The sequence below is a fragment of the Salvelinus alpinus genome, chromosome 5 (genome assembly GCF_045679555.1).
Source record: "Salvelinus alpinus chromosome 5, SLU_Salpinus.1, whole genome shotgun sequence".
Taxonomy (NCBI): domain Eukaryota; kingdom Metazoa; phylum Chordata; class Actinopteri; order Salmoniformes; family Salmonidae; genus Salvelinus; species Salvelinus alpinus.
The window spans coordinates 100,848,112-100,868,250 of NC_092090.1; the positions used below are offsets into that span (position 1 = coordinate 100,848,112).

The 20,139-nt window shown below is 46.8% G+C and overlaps 1 protein-coding gene and 1 long non-coding RNA gene across 3 annotated transcripts in view; one reads left to right on the forward strand and one right to left on the reverse strand.

Annotated features, from left to right (window-relative positions):
- LOC139577347 (uncharacterized) lies at positions 1-5,386 on the reverse strand. Its single transcript, XR_011675260.1, has 4 exons — positions 5,248-5,386; positions 3,887-3,957; positions 3,694-3,770; positions 1-3,584 (listed from the first exon to the last, which is right to left on the reverse strand). It is a non-coding gene; the product is annotated as an uncharacterized lncRNA (long non-coding RNA).
- Positions 4,709-20,139, forward strand: part of LOC139577345 (sorting nexin-18-like) — a 23,407-nt gene continuing 7,976 nt past the window's right edge. The window contains exons 1-2 of one of the 2 annotated variants that reach the window (XM_071404397.1): positions 4,709-6,068; positions 17,531-18,000. In XM_071404397.1, the coding sequence (XP_071260498.1) occupies positions 5,020-6,068; positions 17,531-18,000 (1,519 nt within the window). In that variant the 5' untranslated portion in view covers positions 4,709-5,019. The remainder of the gene's footprint in view (positions 6,069-17,530; positions 18,001-20,139) is intronic. The other variant, XM_071404396.1, reaches the window with a different exon arrangement.

Consider the following 20,139-nt stretch of genomic DNA (forward strand, 5'->3'; position numbering starts at 1 on the left):
TTACAGATTGTTTACATTGTTTATATCCATGTTACATTCTGACAAAAAAAGGATATGTACAAACTATTCTAAATACAGTAGGATTCTGATACCATCTAGAATCAATCAAATCACACCACTCAACTAAAGCGGTCAGTGTTTGATTTGTGATGCCATTAGATTGTTCATCTCCCTAGCTGCACCTATAGGGGGTGATAAGTGCCAGAATTAAGCCTCGTGAAGCTACTGATACTTTTCACCTAACGTCTTCCTTGCGCCATAAAATACCGCCGTGAATTAACATGGACTGTCAATAGAGACAAGTTTTTTTCCAAGGCATCAAACTTCCAACGCGTTCACGGCAGGGTAGCCTAGTGGTTAGAGTGTTGGACTAGTAACCGCAAGATCGAATCCCCGAGCTGACAAGGTACAAATCTGTCGTTCTGCCCCTGAACGAGGCAGTTACCCCACTGTTCCTAGGCCGTCATTGAAAATAAGAATTTGTTCTTAACTGACTTGCCTAATTAAATAAAGGTTAAAAAAAAAAATGTCACGTGATACGTACACGTCGTGTAGACATCGTGTTCACGTCATGCAACGTGACACAGACACGTCACGTGTCAGTTTGCTTGTAAATTTATTATGAACGATCTTACCATGAACGCCTTAAAAACGTCTACATGTACATGATTTTATTTAAAAAATGTAATGATTGCCAGAGTAATCTAATGAATTTCATTTGTCGATTTAGCTAAAATAGACATATCACCTCAATACAAAAAAGGGCTTGTTTGTTGGAGGTAGTCCTATTCAGAGATAAGAGGGAGGTCTCTAGTGGCGCATTCAAAATAACTCGGAACTCGGCAATCTCTGACTTCCGACTTCAGTGCGTTCAAGACAACTTGGAACTCGGGAAAAAACGAGCTCAGACTGGGATTATTTTTTGTTTTGCAAACTTGGAATTCCAATTCAGAAACTCTGGCATCTTTCTCTGACCTGAAAATCACTGATGTCATGATATGACAAAAAAGTCCCCCCCCCCCCCGAGTTCCCAGTTTACCGGTTTAACAGACATAATCACTGTCATAATCACTGTCACCATGCGATCCTTAGGCTATACATTTCTATGGAGATGTCTTATGTTTAAAAGCAGAGCTCGAATTGAGAGAGCTCGAATTGGCGGTATGTGAGGATATAGGACTAAACCTTGTTATAGAGATGGGCAAAAAGCATATGCTACCCCTTGTTAGCTTAGCCTTATAAAAAACAACAATCCATATTATATAAAGTGATCTAGGGAATAACAATGATTAACTCCAGGATTATTTCCCCATAGTCTACTAGCCTGTCGAAGGTCTTGCTCAGTCTCAGGAAAATATGGTTGGTTTACTAAATGCTCCGCAATTTAGAATATTATTTGTAGGCTATGCCTACAAGCAAAAGACCAAAAAGATAGAATCGGTATGGGTCTATGCACAGAGCAAACAGCTTAACAGATAAACACGTTTTTTATTCAGGAGAATCCCATTGAATCAGGCTATTCATTTCAGTAAAGTTTCTTTGTTTTTACGCATAACCACCTTAGCCTAAACAGAAACGAAAACACCCCAGCCTGTTTCGATCACAGATCATGATGAAACCTGAACATTTCAGCTGTTTGTCATTGATTTAGTCCACAATCGCAGATTTGATACACATGAAGACCTATATTTAATCTGGATTTGACAAACAATAGCCTGACTAGGAATCCTGACTTTTCCCCCACGTCATATTTGTTACCAATTAGGCTAATGTATTTATTTTCCTATGAATTTGCCTAGACGAACCATTGCGATTAAATGTTATTTACTATCTTCTGCTTTTTATGAATAAACAGGCATCGGGGTAAAAAAAATTTTATTATTTCAATGCTCCCCCCCACACATTAATCTGACTTACTTTACAGATCACAAAAGTCAGCCAATTTCCACTCCATTTATAGGCAAATACATTTGATTCATACACTGGCTTGTCTAGCTGGCATGTTTTCATTTTAAACAAATCTTCCCATATTTACACTGAAATAATATTATTTCAGTAGTCCTCTACTATGACTTTAAAAAAAAAATCATAGCTCATTAGCACACCCTTGTGGTTGAATATATATCTAGTGTACGTCCTACGATAGAACAATGAATAATGTTGAATTAACAAATACCATCAAGGGATACATTACAACAATAATGAACACATTCATGAAAACAGCTGTAAAAACCAATCTGGCAATATTTTAGATTTAAATATATAAACGTAGATTTTTTTGAGGGTACATGTGTGTCAATTTACTTTTAGATTTGATTGTACACTCACATTATAGTATTATAGACTGAGATACTGAATTCTGGGGTGTGGAATAGAGAGTAGGTGGGTGCTGTGTGGTTCAGCCTTTCACTTGGTTTTCAACAGGCAGTCAGTCTTTGCGGTGCTCGTGTTTTTAGCTAATCTGTGCAGCTCACATTATGTGCCCAGTATGATAGTGTTCTGGGTAACAGTGGGTTAACTGCCTTGTTCAGGGGCAGAACGACATATATTTACCTTGTCAACTCAGGGATTCGATCCAGCATCTTTTTGGTTACTGTCCCAACGTTCTAACCACTAGGCTACCTGCCGCCCCTGGTCACTTAACGTGACCCAGCGGTTGGCCTTAACGTGACCCGGCGGTTGGCCTTAACGTGACCCGGCGGTTGGCCTTAACGTGACCCGGCGGTTGGCCTTAACGTGACCCGGCGGTTGGCCTTAACGTGACCCGGCGGTTGGCCTTAACGTGACCCGGCGGTTGGCCTTAACGTGACCCAGCGGTTGGCCTTAACGTGAGCCAGCGGTTGGCCTTAACGTGAGCCAGCGGTTGGCCTTAACGTGACCCGGCGGTTGGCCTTAACGTGACCCGGCGGTTGGCCTTAACGTGACCCGGCGGTTGGCCTTAACGTGACCCGGCGGTTGGCCTTAACGTGACCCGGCGGTTGGCCTTAACGTGAGCCGGCGGTTGGCCTTAACGTGAGCCGGCGGTTGGCCTTAACGTGAGCCGGCGGTTGGCCTTAACGTGAGCCGGCGGTTGGCCTTAACGTGAGCCGGCGGTTGGCCTTAACGTGAGCCGGCGGTTGGCCTTAACGTGAGCCGGCGGTTGGCCTTAACGTGACCCGGCGGTTGGCCTTAACGTGAGCCAGCGGTTGGCCTTAACGTGAGCCAGCGGTTGGCCTTAACGTGAGCCAGCGGTTGGCCTTAACGTGACCCAGCGGTTGGCCTTAACGTGAGCCAGCGGTTGGCCTTGAGATGGACTATTTGGAGATAACCCCTGGGCCAGTGTTGGTACTGCTGACAGCATGGCGATGCCGCCCACCACGAGGAGGAAAATGCAAATAGTTATGTGAGATTTTTATATTCTCCTTAACGGATGGTGAGCCCAGCTAGGAGCGAAAGAGCGGGAAGTTTTCGCAGGTCTCGCCTTCCTTTTGTCTTTCTTCCAAACCAAGGCATTAGCCCGGATGTTCAAAGCATTTTGTCCCCTCGATTCTCCTCCGGTGGCTCTCATTCTGTTTCTCCGGCACCTTCTCCATGTTCAGTCTCACCTTGATTGATAATAGAAATAAATGCAATTATATTTTATGTTATTACAAATACATCTCTTATATATCTCTTGGAAGGCCAGAAAATAAAATGAACAGCAGACATTTTTACCTGGTCAAAAACCTCCACATCCTTCTCAGTCGCTGCTTGAAGGTGGTCCTCGAAGGCATTCTGATCTGGTTCAACAACTTGTATCAGTGATAATAAAGTATGTTATACAAAAACAACAATAGAAATATCTAAAAATCACAAATGTTTCATACTACAGTATAGGCAATAATTTATACACAATTGCGTTGCTTACCTCAGTAAACAGTTGTGGCTTCCGGTCCGTACAGCAGGTGATGGGGGATTGTTCTGGAGGCCTGGACGCTGCTGTTGTGAGCAAAGATAAATATTTTCAGATTGTCCTCCCACCATTCCTGGTACCAGTCAAGGGACTTGCCCATGGCAGAACCCGTTGGTCCGTTAATCCAAATCTGGAGTCACCATACATCTACACATATTACACATTACACACTGTACTATCAGTGTCAATTTCTATTTTTTATTTTTTTTTACAAAATCTAAATTACTGGTGGACAAGCTACATTTGGTTAACATCAAGCTAGCAAACTGTTAAATGCTATTTTCGTACAAACATTAACACTAACACATTTTATCGTGACATCGCATATTTACATATATTACCTGAACTAATCTGAGTCTTTGTTGATAGAAAATAAAACAAATTGGATGCAAAAATGTTGTTGAAAAAAAGGTACAGGAAGTTTGAACGCCATTTTAATAACCTTCTCTTACATGTAAAACCATTAGCAACCTAGCCTAACTCCATTACTTTACAATGGGGAAAATACCCTTCCGTTTTTTACACGGGGGAAAACTGTAAATTTTTAGCATTTATGGTTGAGATTTAATTAATAATATAAATATAAAACGACACACCTTATGACTTTCATTAACGCACAGGCGTCACACAGACGTTGGTATGATGACATGCTCGTTACGGTATTATGTCATGTCAGTCAGACGTTCAATAGTAGGCGACAGCCACAGGGTGGTACCGTTGCCTAGACTTAATTCCGTCTCATATCACCCTCCATATCTACCCTCGATTACTCAGACTGATTACGTGTGGTTGTTGAATGCGAGAAGGGAGTGTGTGATGAGTGAGGCAGGAGCCACCACTGCAACTAGTCCCTTCAACTTTACACGGCAAAGACTTGGACGAAATAACGGGATTTTATTGCACTTATTATTATTTTTTAAATGTACAGTAGTAAAAGACAACTGGATTGCGAAGTAGATCGCTTAAGGAGGGACATTTAGGAGGGAGTGTGCCTACAGAAGTAGTGTAGTTTGTATAGACTAGCCCGTTAAGAGTTTGCTGGCTATTTGTTTTGGAGCGCTAGACACTACAGAGTCATTTGTTGAACTATGGCGCTCAAGGCGAGGGCTTTATACGACTTCAATTCCGAAAACACAGGGGAGATATCATTAAAGGAACATGAAATAGTGAGTTTGTACAGCGAACAGGACATTGAAGGATGGCTAGAAGGGTCCAACGGCAAAGGCGAGAGAGGTCTCTTCCCCGCGTCCTACGTCGAGATACTGATTAACGATACCGCGTCCACGTTTAACAACAGCACATCAGAGGATACTTACCCGGGATCCCGATACGCCAATATTCCAACCGGAGATTTCGGGGACACCTCAAATAAAACATTAAATCAAATTGAAAACTTGTCCAAAACATCAACATCGTCTGGGTTTACAGCGTCCTCACCGCCTGCCCCAGCGCAGCAGCAGCGCGGTTACCAAGCCAGCCAGGGCAGCGATGAAGACTGGGATGATGACTGGGATGACACCTCGACGGTGGCTGACGAGCCCGGGGTTGTTGGGGGAAGTCACCAGGGGGACTTTGATGGCAATGGATCGTCTACATACAGCGTGTCAACATCTTCTATATCCAGAAGTGGCAACGTTCAACAAGCCAAGAGCTCTGCCACGGTCAGTAGAAACCTCAATAGGTTTTCAACATTTGTGAAATCAGGAGGAGAAGCGTTCGTGTTAGGTGAGGCAGCTGGGTTTGTGAAAGATGGGGATAAGATATGTGTTGTAACGGGACAATACGGCCCAGAATGGCAGGAAAACCCATACCCCTTCGCCTGTACCATCGACGACCCCACCAAGCAGACCAAGTTCAAAGGGATGAAGAGTTACATTGCCTACAAGCTGACGCCCACCCACACACAGATCCAGGTAAACAGGAGGTATAAACACTTTGACTGGCTCTATGCCCGGCTGGTGGAGAAGTTCCCTGTCATCTCGGTGCCCCACATACCGGAGAAACAGGCCACGGGGCGGTTTGAAGACGACTTCATCTCTAAAAGGAGAAAAGGGTTGATATGGTGGATGAATCACATGACTAGTCACCCGGTACTGTCCAAATGTGACGTTTTCCAGCACTTCCTCACTTGCAACAGGTAGGTTTCTCTTCGCTGCTCTCATCTCCTCGTCAATCTGTTACTATTTATTCGCTTGTCAATTCCTTACGGAATTGTCCTGTCAAACATTACAATGAGTTGGCCAGAGTCCTTATACTACATTACGTGGTTGGAGAAATTAGCAAGCTAACTTTGATCAACTATTGAGTTCAACTCTGGATAAGAGGTACAGTGGAAGTGGCTCACCTTTTTAGCCAGGTAGGTACATTTTCAATGGCAATGAATCCTTCAGAACGAACCTGTTCTCAGGCAGGCTAACTCAGGGATAACTCCATTTGTCCTGAATTAAGTCTCTGAGCTGTGAGTTGAGGACCAATGAAATCAGATTCCCTTCCCTCTCGCAAATATTGCATCATCATTCACTTTCATTTTGAGGAAAATAACCCGATTTAAATATTTGAATAACGTTACACGTTTAGTAATGCCAGAATACGTTTGAAACATCACGTGCAGTAAAACTTGTGTATGATTTAATAACATGATTATTTTTTCGATAGTTTTGGAGAAAAATGTTGCTTGTACATTAGGTTTAAACACTATTCAGATTGTCACACCTTCATACCGACCTTGTGCCATCCCTGGATGTTTGGGTAATAATCGGCACTGAACACTAGGGGCGCTATTTTCAAACCCTACTGAGCCTCTGTAATCTAGAAGATTAGCAATTCTAATGTAATGTAAAATCTCATAGCAAATGACAGTCTCTGACAAACTATTTGCAGGACAGACATTCCAGCTCATAACTTTATACTAGACGTTCCAGCTCGTAACTTTATACCAGACATTCCAGCTCATAACTTTACACCAGACATTCCAGCTCGTAACTTTATACCGGACATTCCAGCTCATAACTTTACACCAGACATTCCAGCTCATAACTTTACACCAGACATTCCAGCTCATAACTTTATACCAGACATTCCAGCTCATAACTTTACACCTGACATTCCAGCTCATAACTTTACACCAGACATTCCAGCTCATAACTTTACACCAGACATTCCAGCTCATAAGTTTACACCAGACATTCCGTCCGTACCGTCCGTTTAGTCCGTCCCCTCGCGCGAACCAGGGACCCTCTGCACACATCAACAACAGTCACCCACGAAGCATCGTTACCCATCGCTCCACAAAAGCCGCGGCCCTTGCAGAGCAAGGGGAACCACTACTTCAAAGTCTCAAAGCGAGTGACGTAACCGATTGAAACGCTATTAGCGCGCACCACCGCTAACTAGCTAGCCATTTCACATCCGTTACAAATGCACTCCCAGGAATCCCAGTTTCACAATAAATTTTTGTTTTGTTCGATAAAGTCCATAATTTATGTCCAAATACCAAGTGCAATCGGACCAAATTTACACTGTATCTTGGATAGGCAAAGAGTTGAAAAACTGCAAACCTCAGATTTCCCACTTCCTGGTTGGATTTTTTCTCAGGTTTTTGCCTGCCATATGAGTTCTGTTATACTCACAGACATCATTCAAACAGTTTTAGAAACTTCAGAGTGTTTTCTATCCAAATCTACTAGTAATATGCATATCTTAGCTTCTGGGCCTGAGTAGCAGGCAGTTTACTCTGGGCACCTTATTCATCCAAGCTACTCAATACTGCCCCCCCCCCAGTCCCAAAGAAGTTAACAAACACCATGTGACTGGGGACTACCAGTAAGCTTCATAATGAAAAATTATATGACAGGTGAAATGAAGAACATTATCTGCTAATGTATTACACTAGTTGACTGAAGGTATTTACATAAAAAATTAAAAATAAATCACGGTATTGAAAGCCATCCCATGGAGGTGGATTATTTAAGAGACTGTTTGAAGATGGGCAGGGACTGTGCTGTCCTAGCTTCAGGGGGGAGCTGGTTGAACCATTGGGGTGCCAGGACAGGGAAGTGCTTGGACAGGGCTGAGCGGGAGCTGCCCAGTCCAAAGAGACCTGAGGTGGCAGAACGTAATGCTCGGGTTGGGGTGTAGGGTTTGAGCAGAGCCTGAAGGTAGGGAGGGACAGTTCCTCTTGCTGTTCTGTAGGTTAGCACCATGGTCTTGTAGTGGATGCGAGCTTCAACTGGAAGCCAGTAGAGTGTGGAGAGGAGCGGGATGGGAGAACTTGGGAAGGTTGAAAACCAGGTGGGCTGCAGCGTTCTGGATAGGTTGCAGGTGTTTTCTCCCACTTTTTCTGAAATATTTACATAACGTCACAAACCCACTATTATATTCTAACTATAGAATTAGAATAGTCATTCTATTTCCATCCAACAGTTTGCCCAAATGTTTCTCTCTAAATCGCAAGTCAAATCGCAATTGCAACATTTACAGTTGAAGTCGAAAGTTTACATACACTTAGGTTGGAGTCATTAAAACTTGTTTTTCAACCACTCTACAAATTTCTTGTTAACAAACTATAGTTTTGGAAAGTCGGTTAGGACATCTACTGTGTGCATGACACAAGTAATTTTTCCAACAATTGTTCACAGACAGATTATTTCACTTATAATTCACTGTATCACAATTCCAGTGGGTCAGAAGTTTACATACACTAAGTTGACTGAACAGCTTGGAAAATTCCAGAAAATTATGTCATGGCTTTGGAAGCTTCTGATAGGCTAATTGACATAATTTGAGTCAATTGGAGGTGTACCTGTGGATGTATTTCAAGGTCTACCTTCACACTCAGTGCCCCTTTGCTTGTCATCATGGGAAAATCAAAATAAATCAGAGAAGTCCTCAGAAAATAAATTGTAGACCTCCACAAGTCTGATTCATCCTTGGGAGCAATTTCCAAACGCCTGAAGGTACCACGTTCATCTGTACAAACAATAGTACGCAAGTATAAACACCATGGGACCACGCAGCCGTCATACCGCTCAGGAAGGAGACGCGTTCTGTCTCCTAGAGATGAACGTCCTTTGGTGCGAAAAGTGCAAATCAATCCCAGAACAACAGCAGAGGACCTTGTGAAGATGCTGGAGGAAACAGGTACAAAAGTATCCATATCCACAGTAAAACGAGTCCTATATCGACATAACCTGAAAGGCCGCTTGGCAAGGAAGAAGCCACTGCTCCAAAACCGCCATAAAAACTACAGTTTGCAACTGCACATGGGGACAAGGATCGTACTTTTTGGAGAAATGTCCTCTGGTCTGATGAAACAAAAATAGAACTGTTTGGCCATAATGACCATCATTATGTTTGGAGGAAAAAGGGGGAGGCTTGCAAGCCGAAGAACACCATCCCAACCGTGAAGCACGGGGGTGGCAGCATCATGTTGTGGGGGTGCTTTGCTGCAGGAGGGACTGGTGCACTTCACAAAATAAATGGCATCATGAGGTAGGAAAATGATTTGGATATATTGAAGCAACATCTCAAGACCTCAGTCAGGAAGTTAAAGCTTGGTTGCAAATGGGTCTTCCAAATGAACAATGACCCCAAGCATACTTCCAAAGTTGTGGCAAAATGGCTTAAGGACAACAAAGTCAAGGTATTGGAGTGGCCATCACAAAGCCCTGACCTCAATCCTATAGAAAATGTGTGGGCAGAACTGAAAAAGCGTGTGCGAGCAAAGGAGGCCTACAAACCTGACTCGGTTACAACAGCTCTGTCAGGAGGAATGGGACAAAATTCACCCAACTTATTGTGGGAAGCTTGTGGAAGGCTACCCGAAAATCTTGACCCTAAGTTGAACAATTTAAAGGCAATGCTACCAAATACTAATTAAGTGTATGTAAACTTCTGACCCACTGGGAATGTGATGAAAGAAATAAAAGCTGAAATAAATCATTCTCTCTACTATTATTCTGACATTTCACATTCTTAAAATAAAGTGGTGATCCTAACTGACCTGAGACAGGGAAGTTTTACTAGGATTAAATGTCAGGAATTGTGAAAAACAGAGTTTAAATGTATTTGGCTAAGGTGTATGTAAACCTCCGACTTCAACTGTAGTTAAAAATAAGGCCAAGATTGTTTGGGAGAGAGGAGCAGGGGCCAGTGTGTGTGACAGAGGGAGGGACAGATGAGCAGGGGCCGGTGTGTGTGACAGAGGGGAGGGAGAGAGAGAGGAGGGGGAGATGAGCAGGGGCCGGTGTGTGTGACAGAGGGAGGGAGAGAGAGAGAGAGAGGAGGGGGAGATGAGCAGGGGCCGGTGTGTGTGACAGAGGGAGGGAGAGAGAGAGGAGGGGGAGATGAACAGGGGCCGGTGTGTGTGACAGAGGGAGGGAGAGAGAGGGGAGGGAGAGATGAGCAGGGGCCGGTGTGTGTGACAGAGGGAGGGAGAGATGAGCAGGGGCCGGTGTGTGTGACAGAGGGAGGGAGAGAGAGAGGAGGGAGAGATGAACAGGGGCCGGTGTGTGTGACAGAGGGAGGGACAGATGAGCAGGGGCCGGTGTGTGTGACAGAGGGAGGGAGAGAGAGAGGAGGGGGAGATGAGCAGGGGCCGGTGTGTGTGACAGAGGGAGGGAGAGATGAGCAGGGGCCGGTGTGTGTGACAGAGGGAGGGAGAGATGAGCAGGGGCCGGTGTGTGTGACAGAGGGAGGGAGAGATGAGCAGGGGCCGGTGTGTGTGACAGAGGGAGGGAGAGATGAGCAGGGGCCGGTGTGTGTGACAGAGGGAGGGAGAGAGAGAGAAGGGGGAGATGAGCAGGGGCCGGTGTGTGTGACAGAGGGAGGGAGAGATGAGCAGGGGCCGGTGTGTGTGACAGAGGGAGGGAGAGATGAGCAGGGGCCCGTGTGTGTGACAGAGGGAGGGAGAGATGAGCAGGGGCCGGTGTGTGTGACAGAGGGAGGGGGAGATGAGCAGGGGCCGGTGTGTGTGACAGAGAGAGGGAGAGAGAGAGGAGGGGGAGATGAGCAGGGGCCGGTGTGTGTGACAGTGTGTGGGTAGCACAGAGGGGGGGGAGAGAGAAAGTAGCCAAACCGACTTGTGCTAGTTAGAAAAACTTGTTGCTGCCAAAGGTTATCCACCATACCATCTGGTAGTGCCTGTCTTGACTGTATCAAATTGTTGTAAAGAAGCTCGCTAGCTACAGTAGCCAGCTAAGTTAGCCTAGCTGCAGTAGCCGGCTAAGTTAGCTAAAGGAACAAGGCTAATTGAGGCTGTTTTGCTGCACTTCCTGTCCAATGTCTACAACAACTCCAACTCATATAAAAACCACAGCCTACTCCTTCTCATTCAGCCAACTTCATTCCGTAATTAGAAATCACTTTGTTACGCATTGAGCCTCTGCCTGTAGCGCCACTGTGATTGGTCGACAATACCAGCTACACCGGTACGTCTTTTCTTTTAATGGAGCCGCACTCATAAAAACGGTCAAACTGTTTTATTAACATTTTAAAATGTAATGGTCTATCCTTGTAAGATACACTACTTGACCAAATGTATGTGGACACCTGCTCGTCAAACATCTCATCGCAAAATCATGGGGATTAATATGGAGTTGGTCCTCCCTTTGCTGCTATAACAGCCTCCACTCTTCTGGGAAGTCATTAATATAGAGTTGGTCCCCCCTTTGCTGCTATAACAGCCTCCGCTCTTCTGGGAAGTCATTAATATGGAGTTGGTCCCCTCCCTTTGCTGCTATAACAGCCTCCACTCCTCTGGGAAGTCATTAATATGGAGTTGGTCCCCCCTTTGCTGCTATAACAGCCTCCACTCCTCTGGGAAGTCATTAATATGGAGTTGGTCCCCCCTTTGCTGCTATAACAGCCTCCACTCTTCTGGGAAGTCATTAATATGGAGTTGGTCCTCCCTTTGCTGCTATAAAAGCCTCCACTCTTCTGGGAAGTCAAAAATATGGAGTTGGTCCCCTCCCTTTGCTGCTATAACAGCCTCCACTCTTCTGGGAAGTCATTAATATGGAGTTGGTCCTTCCTTTGCTGCTATAACAGCCTCCACTCTTCTGGGAAGTCATTCATATGGAGTTGGTCCTCCCTTTGCTGCTATAACAGCCTCCACTCTTCTGGGAAGTCATTCATATGGAGTTGGTCCCCTCCCTTTGCTGCTATAACAGCCTCCACTCTTCTGGGAAGTCATTAATATGGAGTTGGTCCCCCCTTTGCTGCTATAACAGCCTCCACTCTTCTGGGAAGTCATTCATATGGAGTTGGTCCTCCCTTTGCTGCTATAAAAGCCTCCACTCTTCTGGGAAGTCAAAAATATGGAGTTGGTCCCCTCCCTTTGCTGCTATAACAGCCTCCACTCTTCTGGGAAGTCATTAATATGGAGTTGGTCCTTCCTTTGCTGCTATAACAGCCTCCACTCTTCTGGGAAGTCATTCATATGGAGTTGGTCCTCCCTTTGCTGCTATAACAGCCTCCACTCTTCTGGGAAGTCATTAATATGGAGTTGGTCCTCCCTTTGCTGCTATAACAGCCTCCACTCTTCTGGGAAGTCATTCATATGGAGTTGGTCCTCCCTTTGCTGCTATAACAGCCTCCACTCTTCTGGGAAGTCATTAATATGGAGTTGGTCCCCCCTTTGCTGCTATAACAGCCTCCACTCTTCTGGGAAGTCATTAATATGGAGTTGGTCCCCCTTTGCTGCTTTAACAGCCTCCACTCTTCTGGGAAGTCATTAATATGGAGTTGGTCCCCCCTTTGCTGCTATAACAGCCTCCACTCTTCTGGGAAGTCATTAATATGGAGTTGGTCCCCCCTTTGCTGCTATAACAGCCTCCACTCTTCTGGGAAGTCATTAATATGGAGTTGGTCCCCCTTTGCTGCTATAACAGCCTCCACTCTTCAGGGAAGTCATTAATATGGAGTTGGACCCCCTTTGCTGCTATAACAGCCTCCACTTTTCTGGGAAGGCTTTCCACTAGATGTTGGAACATTTCTGCAGGGACTTGCTTCCATTCAGCCACAAGAGCATTAGTGAGGTCGTGCTCACAGTTGGCGTTCCAATTAATTCCAAAGGTGTTCGATGGGGTTGAGGTCAGGGCTCGGTGCAGGCGAGTCAAGTTCTTCCACACCGATATCGACAAACCGTTTCTGTATGGACTTCGCTTTGTGCACGGGGGCATTGTTGCTTCCAGAGGCAGTTTGGAACTCGGTAGTGATTGGTAGGACCGAGATTTTTACACGCTTCAGCACTCGGCAGTCCTGTTCTGTGAGCTTGTGTAGCCAACCACTTCAAGGCTGAGCCATTGTCGTTTCCACTTCACAATAACAGCACTTACAGTTGTCCTGGGGCAGCTCTAGCAGGGCAGAAATTTTACCAACTGAATTTTTGGAAAGGCGGCAATCCTATCCTATCCTATGCAACAGAATACCCTTCAATTGAAGCGGTGGGAAACAACCGGAAGTGGCCACATCTCTCACAACAACAACAAAACACTGATCAGAAATGAAATCACGGGTTTTAGAAATGTCTGCATTTCAACGTAGGCCTCTTCTAGCAGCCTACATGTTCAGGTAGTCTACTTCAAGCCCCTCGTAGGCCTCTTCTAGCAGCCTACATGTTCAGGTAGTCTACTTCAAGCCCCTCGTAGGCCTCTTCTAGCAGCCTACTTGTTCAGGTAGTCTACTTCAAGCCCCTCGTAGGCCTATTCTAAGTAGTCTACTTCAAGCCCCTCGTAGGTCTCTTCTAGCAGCCTACTTGTTCAGGTAGTCTACTTCAAGCCCCTCGTAGGCCTCTTCTAGCAGCCTACTTGTTCAGGTAGTCTACGTCAAGCCCCTCGTAGGTCTCTTCTAGCAGCCTACTTGTTCAGGTAGTCTACGTCAAGCCCCTCGTAGGTCTCTTCTAGCAGCCTACTTGTTCAGGTAGTCTACGTCAAGCCCCTCGTAGACCTCTTCTAGCAGCCTACCTGTTCAGGTAGTCTACGTCAAGCCCCTCGTAGGCCTCTTCTAGCAGCCTACTTGTTCAGGTAGTCTACGTCAAGCCACTCGTAGGCCTCTTCTAGCAGCCTACTTGTTCAGGTAGTCTACGTCAAGCCACTCGTAGGCCTATTCTAAGTAGTCTACTTCTAAGTAGTCTACCAATCAGACAACAATCCAGTAGCCTTGGTGTCCAATCAGACAGCAACACAGTAGCCTTGGTGTCCAATCAGACAACAACCCAGTAGCCTTGGTGTCCAATCAGACAGCAACACAGTAGCCTTGGTGTCCAATCAGACAACAACACAATAGCCTTGGTGTCCAATCAGACAGCAACACAGTAGCCTTGGTGTCCAATCAGACAACAACACAATAGCCTTGGTGTCCAATCAGACAACAACACAATAGCCTTGGTGTCCAATCAGACAACCCAGTAGCCTTGGTGTCCAATCAGACAGCAACACAGTAGCCTTGGTGTCCAATCAGACAACAACACAGTAGCCTTGGTGTCCAATCAGACAACACAGTAGCCTTGGTGTCCAATCAGACAACAACACAGTAGCCTTGGTGTCCAATCAGACAACCCAGTAGCCTTGGTGTCCAATCAGACAACAACACAGTAGCCTTGGTGTCCAATCAGACAACCCAGTAGCCTTGGTGTCCAATCAGACAGCAACACAGTAGCCTTGGTGTCCAATCAGACAGCAACACAGTAGCCTTGGTGTCCAATCAGACAACAGCCCGGTAGCCTTGGTGTCCAATCAGACAGCAACCCAGTAGCCTTTGTGTCCAATCAGACAGCAACACAGTAGCCTTGGTGTCCAATCAGACAGCAACACAGTAACCTTGGTGTCCAATCAGACAACAACACAGTAGCCCTGGTGTCCAATCAGACAGCAACACAGTAGCCTTGGTGTCCAATCAGACAGCAACACAGTAGCCTTGGTGTCCAATCAGACAACAACACAGTAGCCCTGGTGTCCAATCAGACAGCAACACAGTAGCCTTGGTGTCCAATCAGACAGCAACACAGTAGCCTTGGTGTCCAATCAGACAGCAACACAGTAGCCTTGGTGTCCAATCAGATAACAACACAGTAGCCTTGGTGTCCAATCAGACAGCAACACAGTAGCCTTGGTGTCCAATCAGACAGCAACACAGTAGCCTTGGTGTCCAATCAGACAGCAACACAGTAGCCTTGGTGTCCAATCAGACAGCAACACAGTAGCCGTGGTGTCCAATCAGACAGCAACACAGTAGCCGTGGTGTCCAATCAGACAACAACACAGTAGCCTTGGTGTCCAATCAGACAGCAACACAGTAGCCTTGGTGTCCAATCAGACAACAACACAGTAGCCCTGGTGTCCAATCAGACAGCAACACAGTAGCCTTGGTGTCCAATCAGACAGCAACACAGTAGCATTGGTGTCCAATCAGACAGCAACACAGTAGCATTGGTGTCCAATCAGACAGCAACACAGTAGCCTTGGTGTCCAATCAGATAACAACACAGTAGCCTTGGTGTCCAATCAGACAGCAACACAGTAGCCTTGGTGTCCAATCAGACAGCAACACAGTAGCCTTGGTGTCCAATCAGATAACAACACAGTAGCCTTGGTGTCCAATCCGATGCACAAAAACATGAACTCATTACCTTGATACATTCTGTGTTAAATCTAATGAGACACTGCTGTAAATCAGACAACAACAGATCATCAGTTCACCAGAGATATTAGATCCAACATGGCTCCAGACACTACTGTCTTCACCAGCATAATGAATGAGACACCAACATATCACCAGAGATATTAGATCCAACATGGCTCCAGACACTACTGTCTTCACCAGCATAATGAATGAGACACCAACATATCACCAGAGATATTAGATCCAACATGGCTCCAGACACTACTGTCTTCACCAGCATAATGAATGAGACACCAACATATCACCAGAGATATTAGATCCAACATGGCTCCAGACACTACTGTCTTCACCAGCATAATGAATGAGACACCAACATATCACCAGAGATATTAGATCCAACATGGCTCCAGACACTACTGTCTTCACCAGCATAATGAATGAGACACCAACATATCACCAGAGATATCAGATCCAACATGACATTAACTTTCTGTACTTGGATGATATCAGGGTCCTGTAAGGGCTCTACCGGCTCTACTGGCTCTACCGGGCGGTCCTGTAAGGGCTCTACTGACTCTACCGGGCGGTCCTGTAAGGGCTCTACTGACTCTACCGGGCGGTCCTGTAAGGGCTCTACTGACTCTACCGGGCGGTCCTTTAGGGGCTCTACTGACTCTACCGGGCGGTCCTGTAAGGGCTCTACTGACTCTACCGGGCGGTCCTGAAGGGGCTCTACTGGCTCTACCGGGCGGTCCTGTAAGGGCTCTACTGACTCTACCGGGCGGTCCTGAAGGGGCTCTACTGACTCTACCGGGCGGTCCTGTAGGGGCTCTACTGACTCTACCGGGCGGTCCTGTAAGGGCTCTACTGACTCTACCGGGCGGTCCTGTAGGGGCTCTACTGACTCTACCGGGCGGTCCTGTAGGGGCTCTACTGACTCTACCGGGCGGTCCTGTAGGGGCTCTACTGACTCTACCGGGCGGTCCTTTAGGGGCTCTACTGACTCTACCGGGCGGTCCTTTAGGGGCTCTACTGACTCTACCGGGCGGTCCTTTAGGGGCTCTACTGACTCTACCGGGCGGTCCTGTAGGGGCTCTACTGACTCTACCGGGCGGTCCTGAAGGGGCTCTACTGACTCTACCGGGCGGTCCTTTAGGGGCTCTACTGACTCTACCGGGCGGTCCTTTAGGGGCTCTACTGACTCTACCGGGCGGTCCTGTAGGGGCTCTACTGACTCTACCGGGCGGTCCTGTAGGGGCTCTACTGACTCTACCGGGCGGTCCTGAAGGGGCTCTACTGACTCTACCGGGAGGTCCTGAAGGGGCTCTACTGACTCTACCGGGCGGTCCTTTAGGGGCTCTACTGACTCTACCGGGCGGTCCTGAAGGGGCTCTACTGGCTCTACCGGGCGGTCCTGTAAGGGCTCTACTGACTCTACCGGGCGGTCCTGAAGGTGCTCTACTGACTCTACCGGGCGGTCCAGGAAGGGCTCTACTGACTCTACCGGGCGGTCCTGAAGGGGCTCTACTGACTCTACCGGGCGGTCCTTAGGGGCTCTACTGACTCTACTGGGCGGTCCTGTAGGGGCTCTACTGGCTCTACCGGGCGGTCCTTTAGGGGCTCTACTGACTCTACCGGGCGGTCCTGTAGGGGCTCTACTGACTCTACCGGGCGGTCCTGTAGGGGCTCTACTGACTCTACCGGGCGGTCCTGAAGGGGCTCTACTGACTCTACCGGGCGGTCCTGAAGGTGCTCTACTGGCTCTACCGGGCGGTCCTTTAGGGGCTCTACTGACTCTACCGGGCGGTCCTGTAGGGGCTCTACTGACTCTACCGGGCGGTCCTGTAAGGGCTCTACTGACTCTACCGGGCGGTCCTTTAGGGGCTCTACTGGCTCTACCGGGCGGTCCTGTAGGGGCTCTACTGACTCTACCGGGCGGTCCTGTAGGGGCTCTAACCTTTATTGTGTTCTATTCAACAGCATGGACCAGAAGTCATGGAAACAGGGGAAGAGGAAGGCAGAGAAGGACGAGATGGTGGGGGCCAACTTCTTCCTCACTATCTCCACCCCCTCCGGACCCCCCCTGGACCTGGTCGAAGTCGAGTCCAAGATCGACGGCTTCAAAGCGTTCACTAAGAAAATGGACGACAGCGTGGTCCAAGTCAATGCCACCACCAACGAATTCGCCCGGAAACAGATCACAGGGTTTAAGAAGGAGTACCAGAAAGTGGGCCAGGCGTTTAAAGTCCTGGGGCAGGTGTTTGAGCTGGACCAGCAGGCATACTCGGTAGGGTTGAACCAGGCCATAGCGTATACAGGAGAAGCATACGATGCTATTGGAGACTACTTTGCAGAGCAGCCAAGACATGATGTGGACCCTTTAATGGATTTGTTACAGCTGTACCAGGGACATCTGGCCAACTACCCTGACATCATCCACGTACAGAAAGGTAATGTCCTCATACTACCCTGATATCATCCACGTACAGAAAGGTAATGTCCTCATACTACCCTGATATCATCCACGTACAGAAAGGTAATGTCCTCATACTACCCTGATATCATCCACGTACAGAAAGGTAATGTCCTCATACTACCCTGATATCATCCACGGTACAGAAAGGTAATGTCCTCATACTACCCTGATATCATCCACGTACAGAAAGGTAATGTCCTCATACTACCCTGATATCATCCACGTACAGAAAGGTAATGTCCTCATACTACCCTGATATCATCCACGGTACAGAAAGGTAATGTCCTCATACTACCCTGATATCATCCACGTACAGAAAGGTAATGTCCTCATACTACCCTGATGTCATCCACGTACAGAAAGGTAATGTCCTCATACTACCCTGATATCATCCACGGTACAGAAAGGTAATGTCCTCATACTACCCTGATATCATCCACGGTACAGAAAGGTAATGTCCTCATACTACCCTGATATCATCCACGTACAGAAAGGTAATGTCCTCATACTACCCTGATATCATCCACGGTACAGAAAGGTAATGTCCTCATACTACCCTGATATCATCCACGGTACAGAGAGGTAATGTCCTCATACTACCCTGATATCATCCACGTACAGAAAGTTACATATTATTTTTATTTCACCTTTATTTAACCAGGTAGGCTAGTTGAGAACAAGTTCTCATTTACAACTGCGACCTGGCCAAGATAAAGCAAAGCAGTGAGACACAAACAACACAGTTACACATGGAATTAACAAACATACAGTCAATAACACAATAGAAAAATCTATATACAGTGTGTGCAAATGAGGTAGGATAAGGGAGGTAAGGCAATAAATAGGCCATGGTGGCGAAATAATTACAATTTAGCAAATTAACACTGGAGTGATGTGCAGGAGATGAATGTGCAAGTAGAGATACTGGGGTGCAAAGGAGCAAAAATAAATAAATACAGTATGGGGATGAGGTAGTTGGATGGGCTGTTTACAGGTGCAGTGATCTGTGAGCTGCTCTGACAGCTGGTGCTTAAAGCTAGTGAGGGAGATATGAGTCTCCGGCTTCAGTGATTTTTGTAGTTCGTTCCAGTCATTGGCAGCAGAGAACTGGAAGGAGAGGCGGCCAAATGAGGAGTTGGCTTTGGGGGTGACCAGTGAGATATACCTGCTGGAGCGCGTGCTACAGGTGGGTGCTGCTATGGTGACCAGCGAGCTGAGATAAGGGGTGACTTTACCTAGCAGGGTCTTGTAGATGACCTGGAGCCAGTGGGTTTGGCGACGAGTATGAAGCGAGGGCCAGCCAACGAGAGTGTACAGGTCGCAGTGGTGGATAGTATATGGGGCTTTGGTGACAAAACGGATGGCACTGTGATAGACTGCATCCAATTTGTTGAGTAGAGTGTTGGAGGCTATTTTGTAAATGACATCACCGAAGTCAAGGATCGGTAGGACGGTCAGTTTTACGAGGGTATGTTTGGCAGCATGAGTGAAGGATGCTTTGTTGCGAAATAGGAAGCCGATTCTAGATTTAACTTTGGATTGGAGATGTTTGATGTGAGTCTGGAGGAGAGTTTACAGTCTAACCAGACACCTAGGTATTTGTAGTTGTGCACATATTCTAAGTCAGAACCGTACAGAGTAGTGATGCTGGACGGGCGGGCAGGTGTGGGCAGTGATCGGTTGAAGAGCATGCATTTAGTTTTACTTGCATTTAAGAGCAGTTGGAGGCCACGGAAGGAGTGTTGTATGGCATTGAAGCTCGTTTTGAGGTTAGTTAACACAATGTCCAAAGAAGGGCCAGAAGTATACAGAATGATGTCGTCTGTGTAGAAGTGGATCAGAGAATCACCAGCAGCAAGAGCGACATCATTGATGTATACAGAGAAAAGAGACGGCCCGAGAATTGAACCCTGTGGCACCCCCATAGAGACTGCCACAGGTCCGGACAACAGGCCCTCCGATTTGACACACTGAACTCTGTCTGAGAAGTAGTTGGTGAACCAGGCGAGGCAGTCATTTGAGAAACCAAGGCTGTTGAGGCTGCCTATAAGAATAGGCCGTCACACGCCACGTCTATCAGGACTAGGCCGCCACACGCCAAGTCTATCAGGAC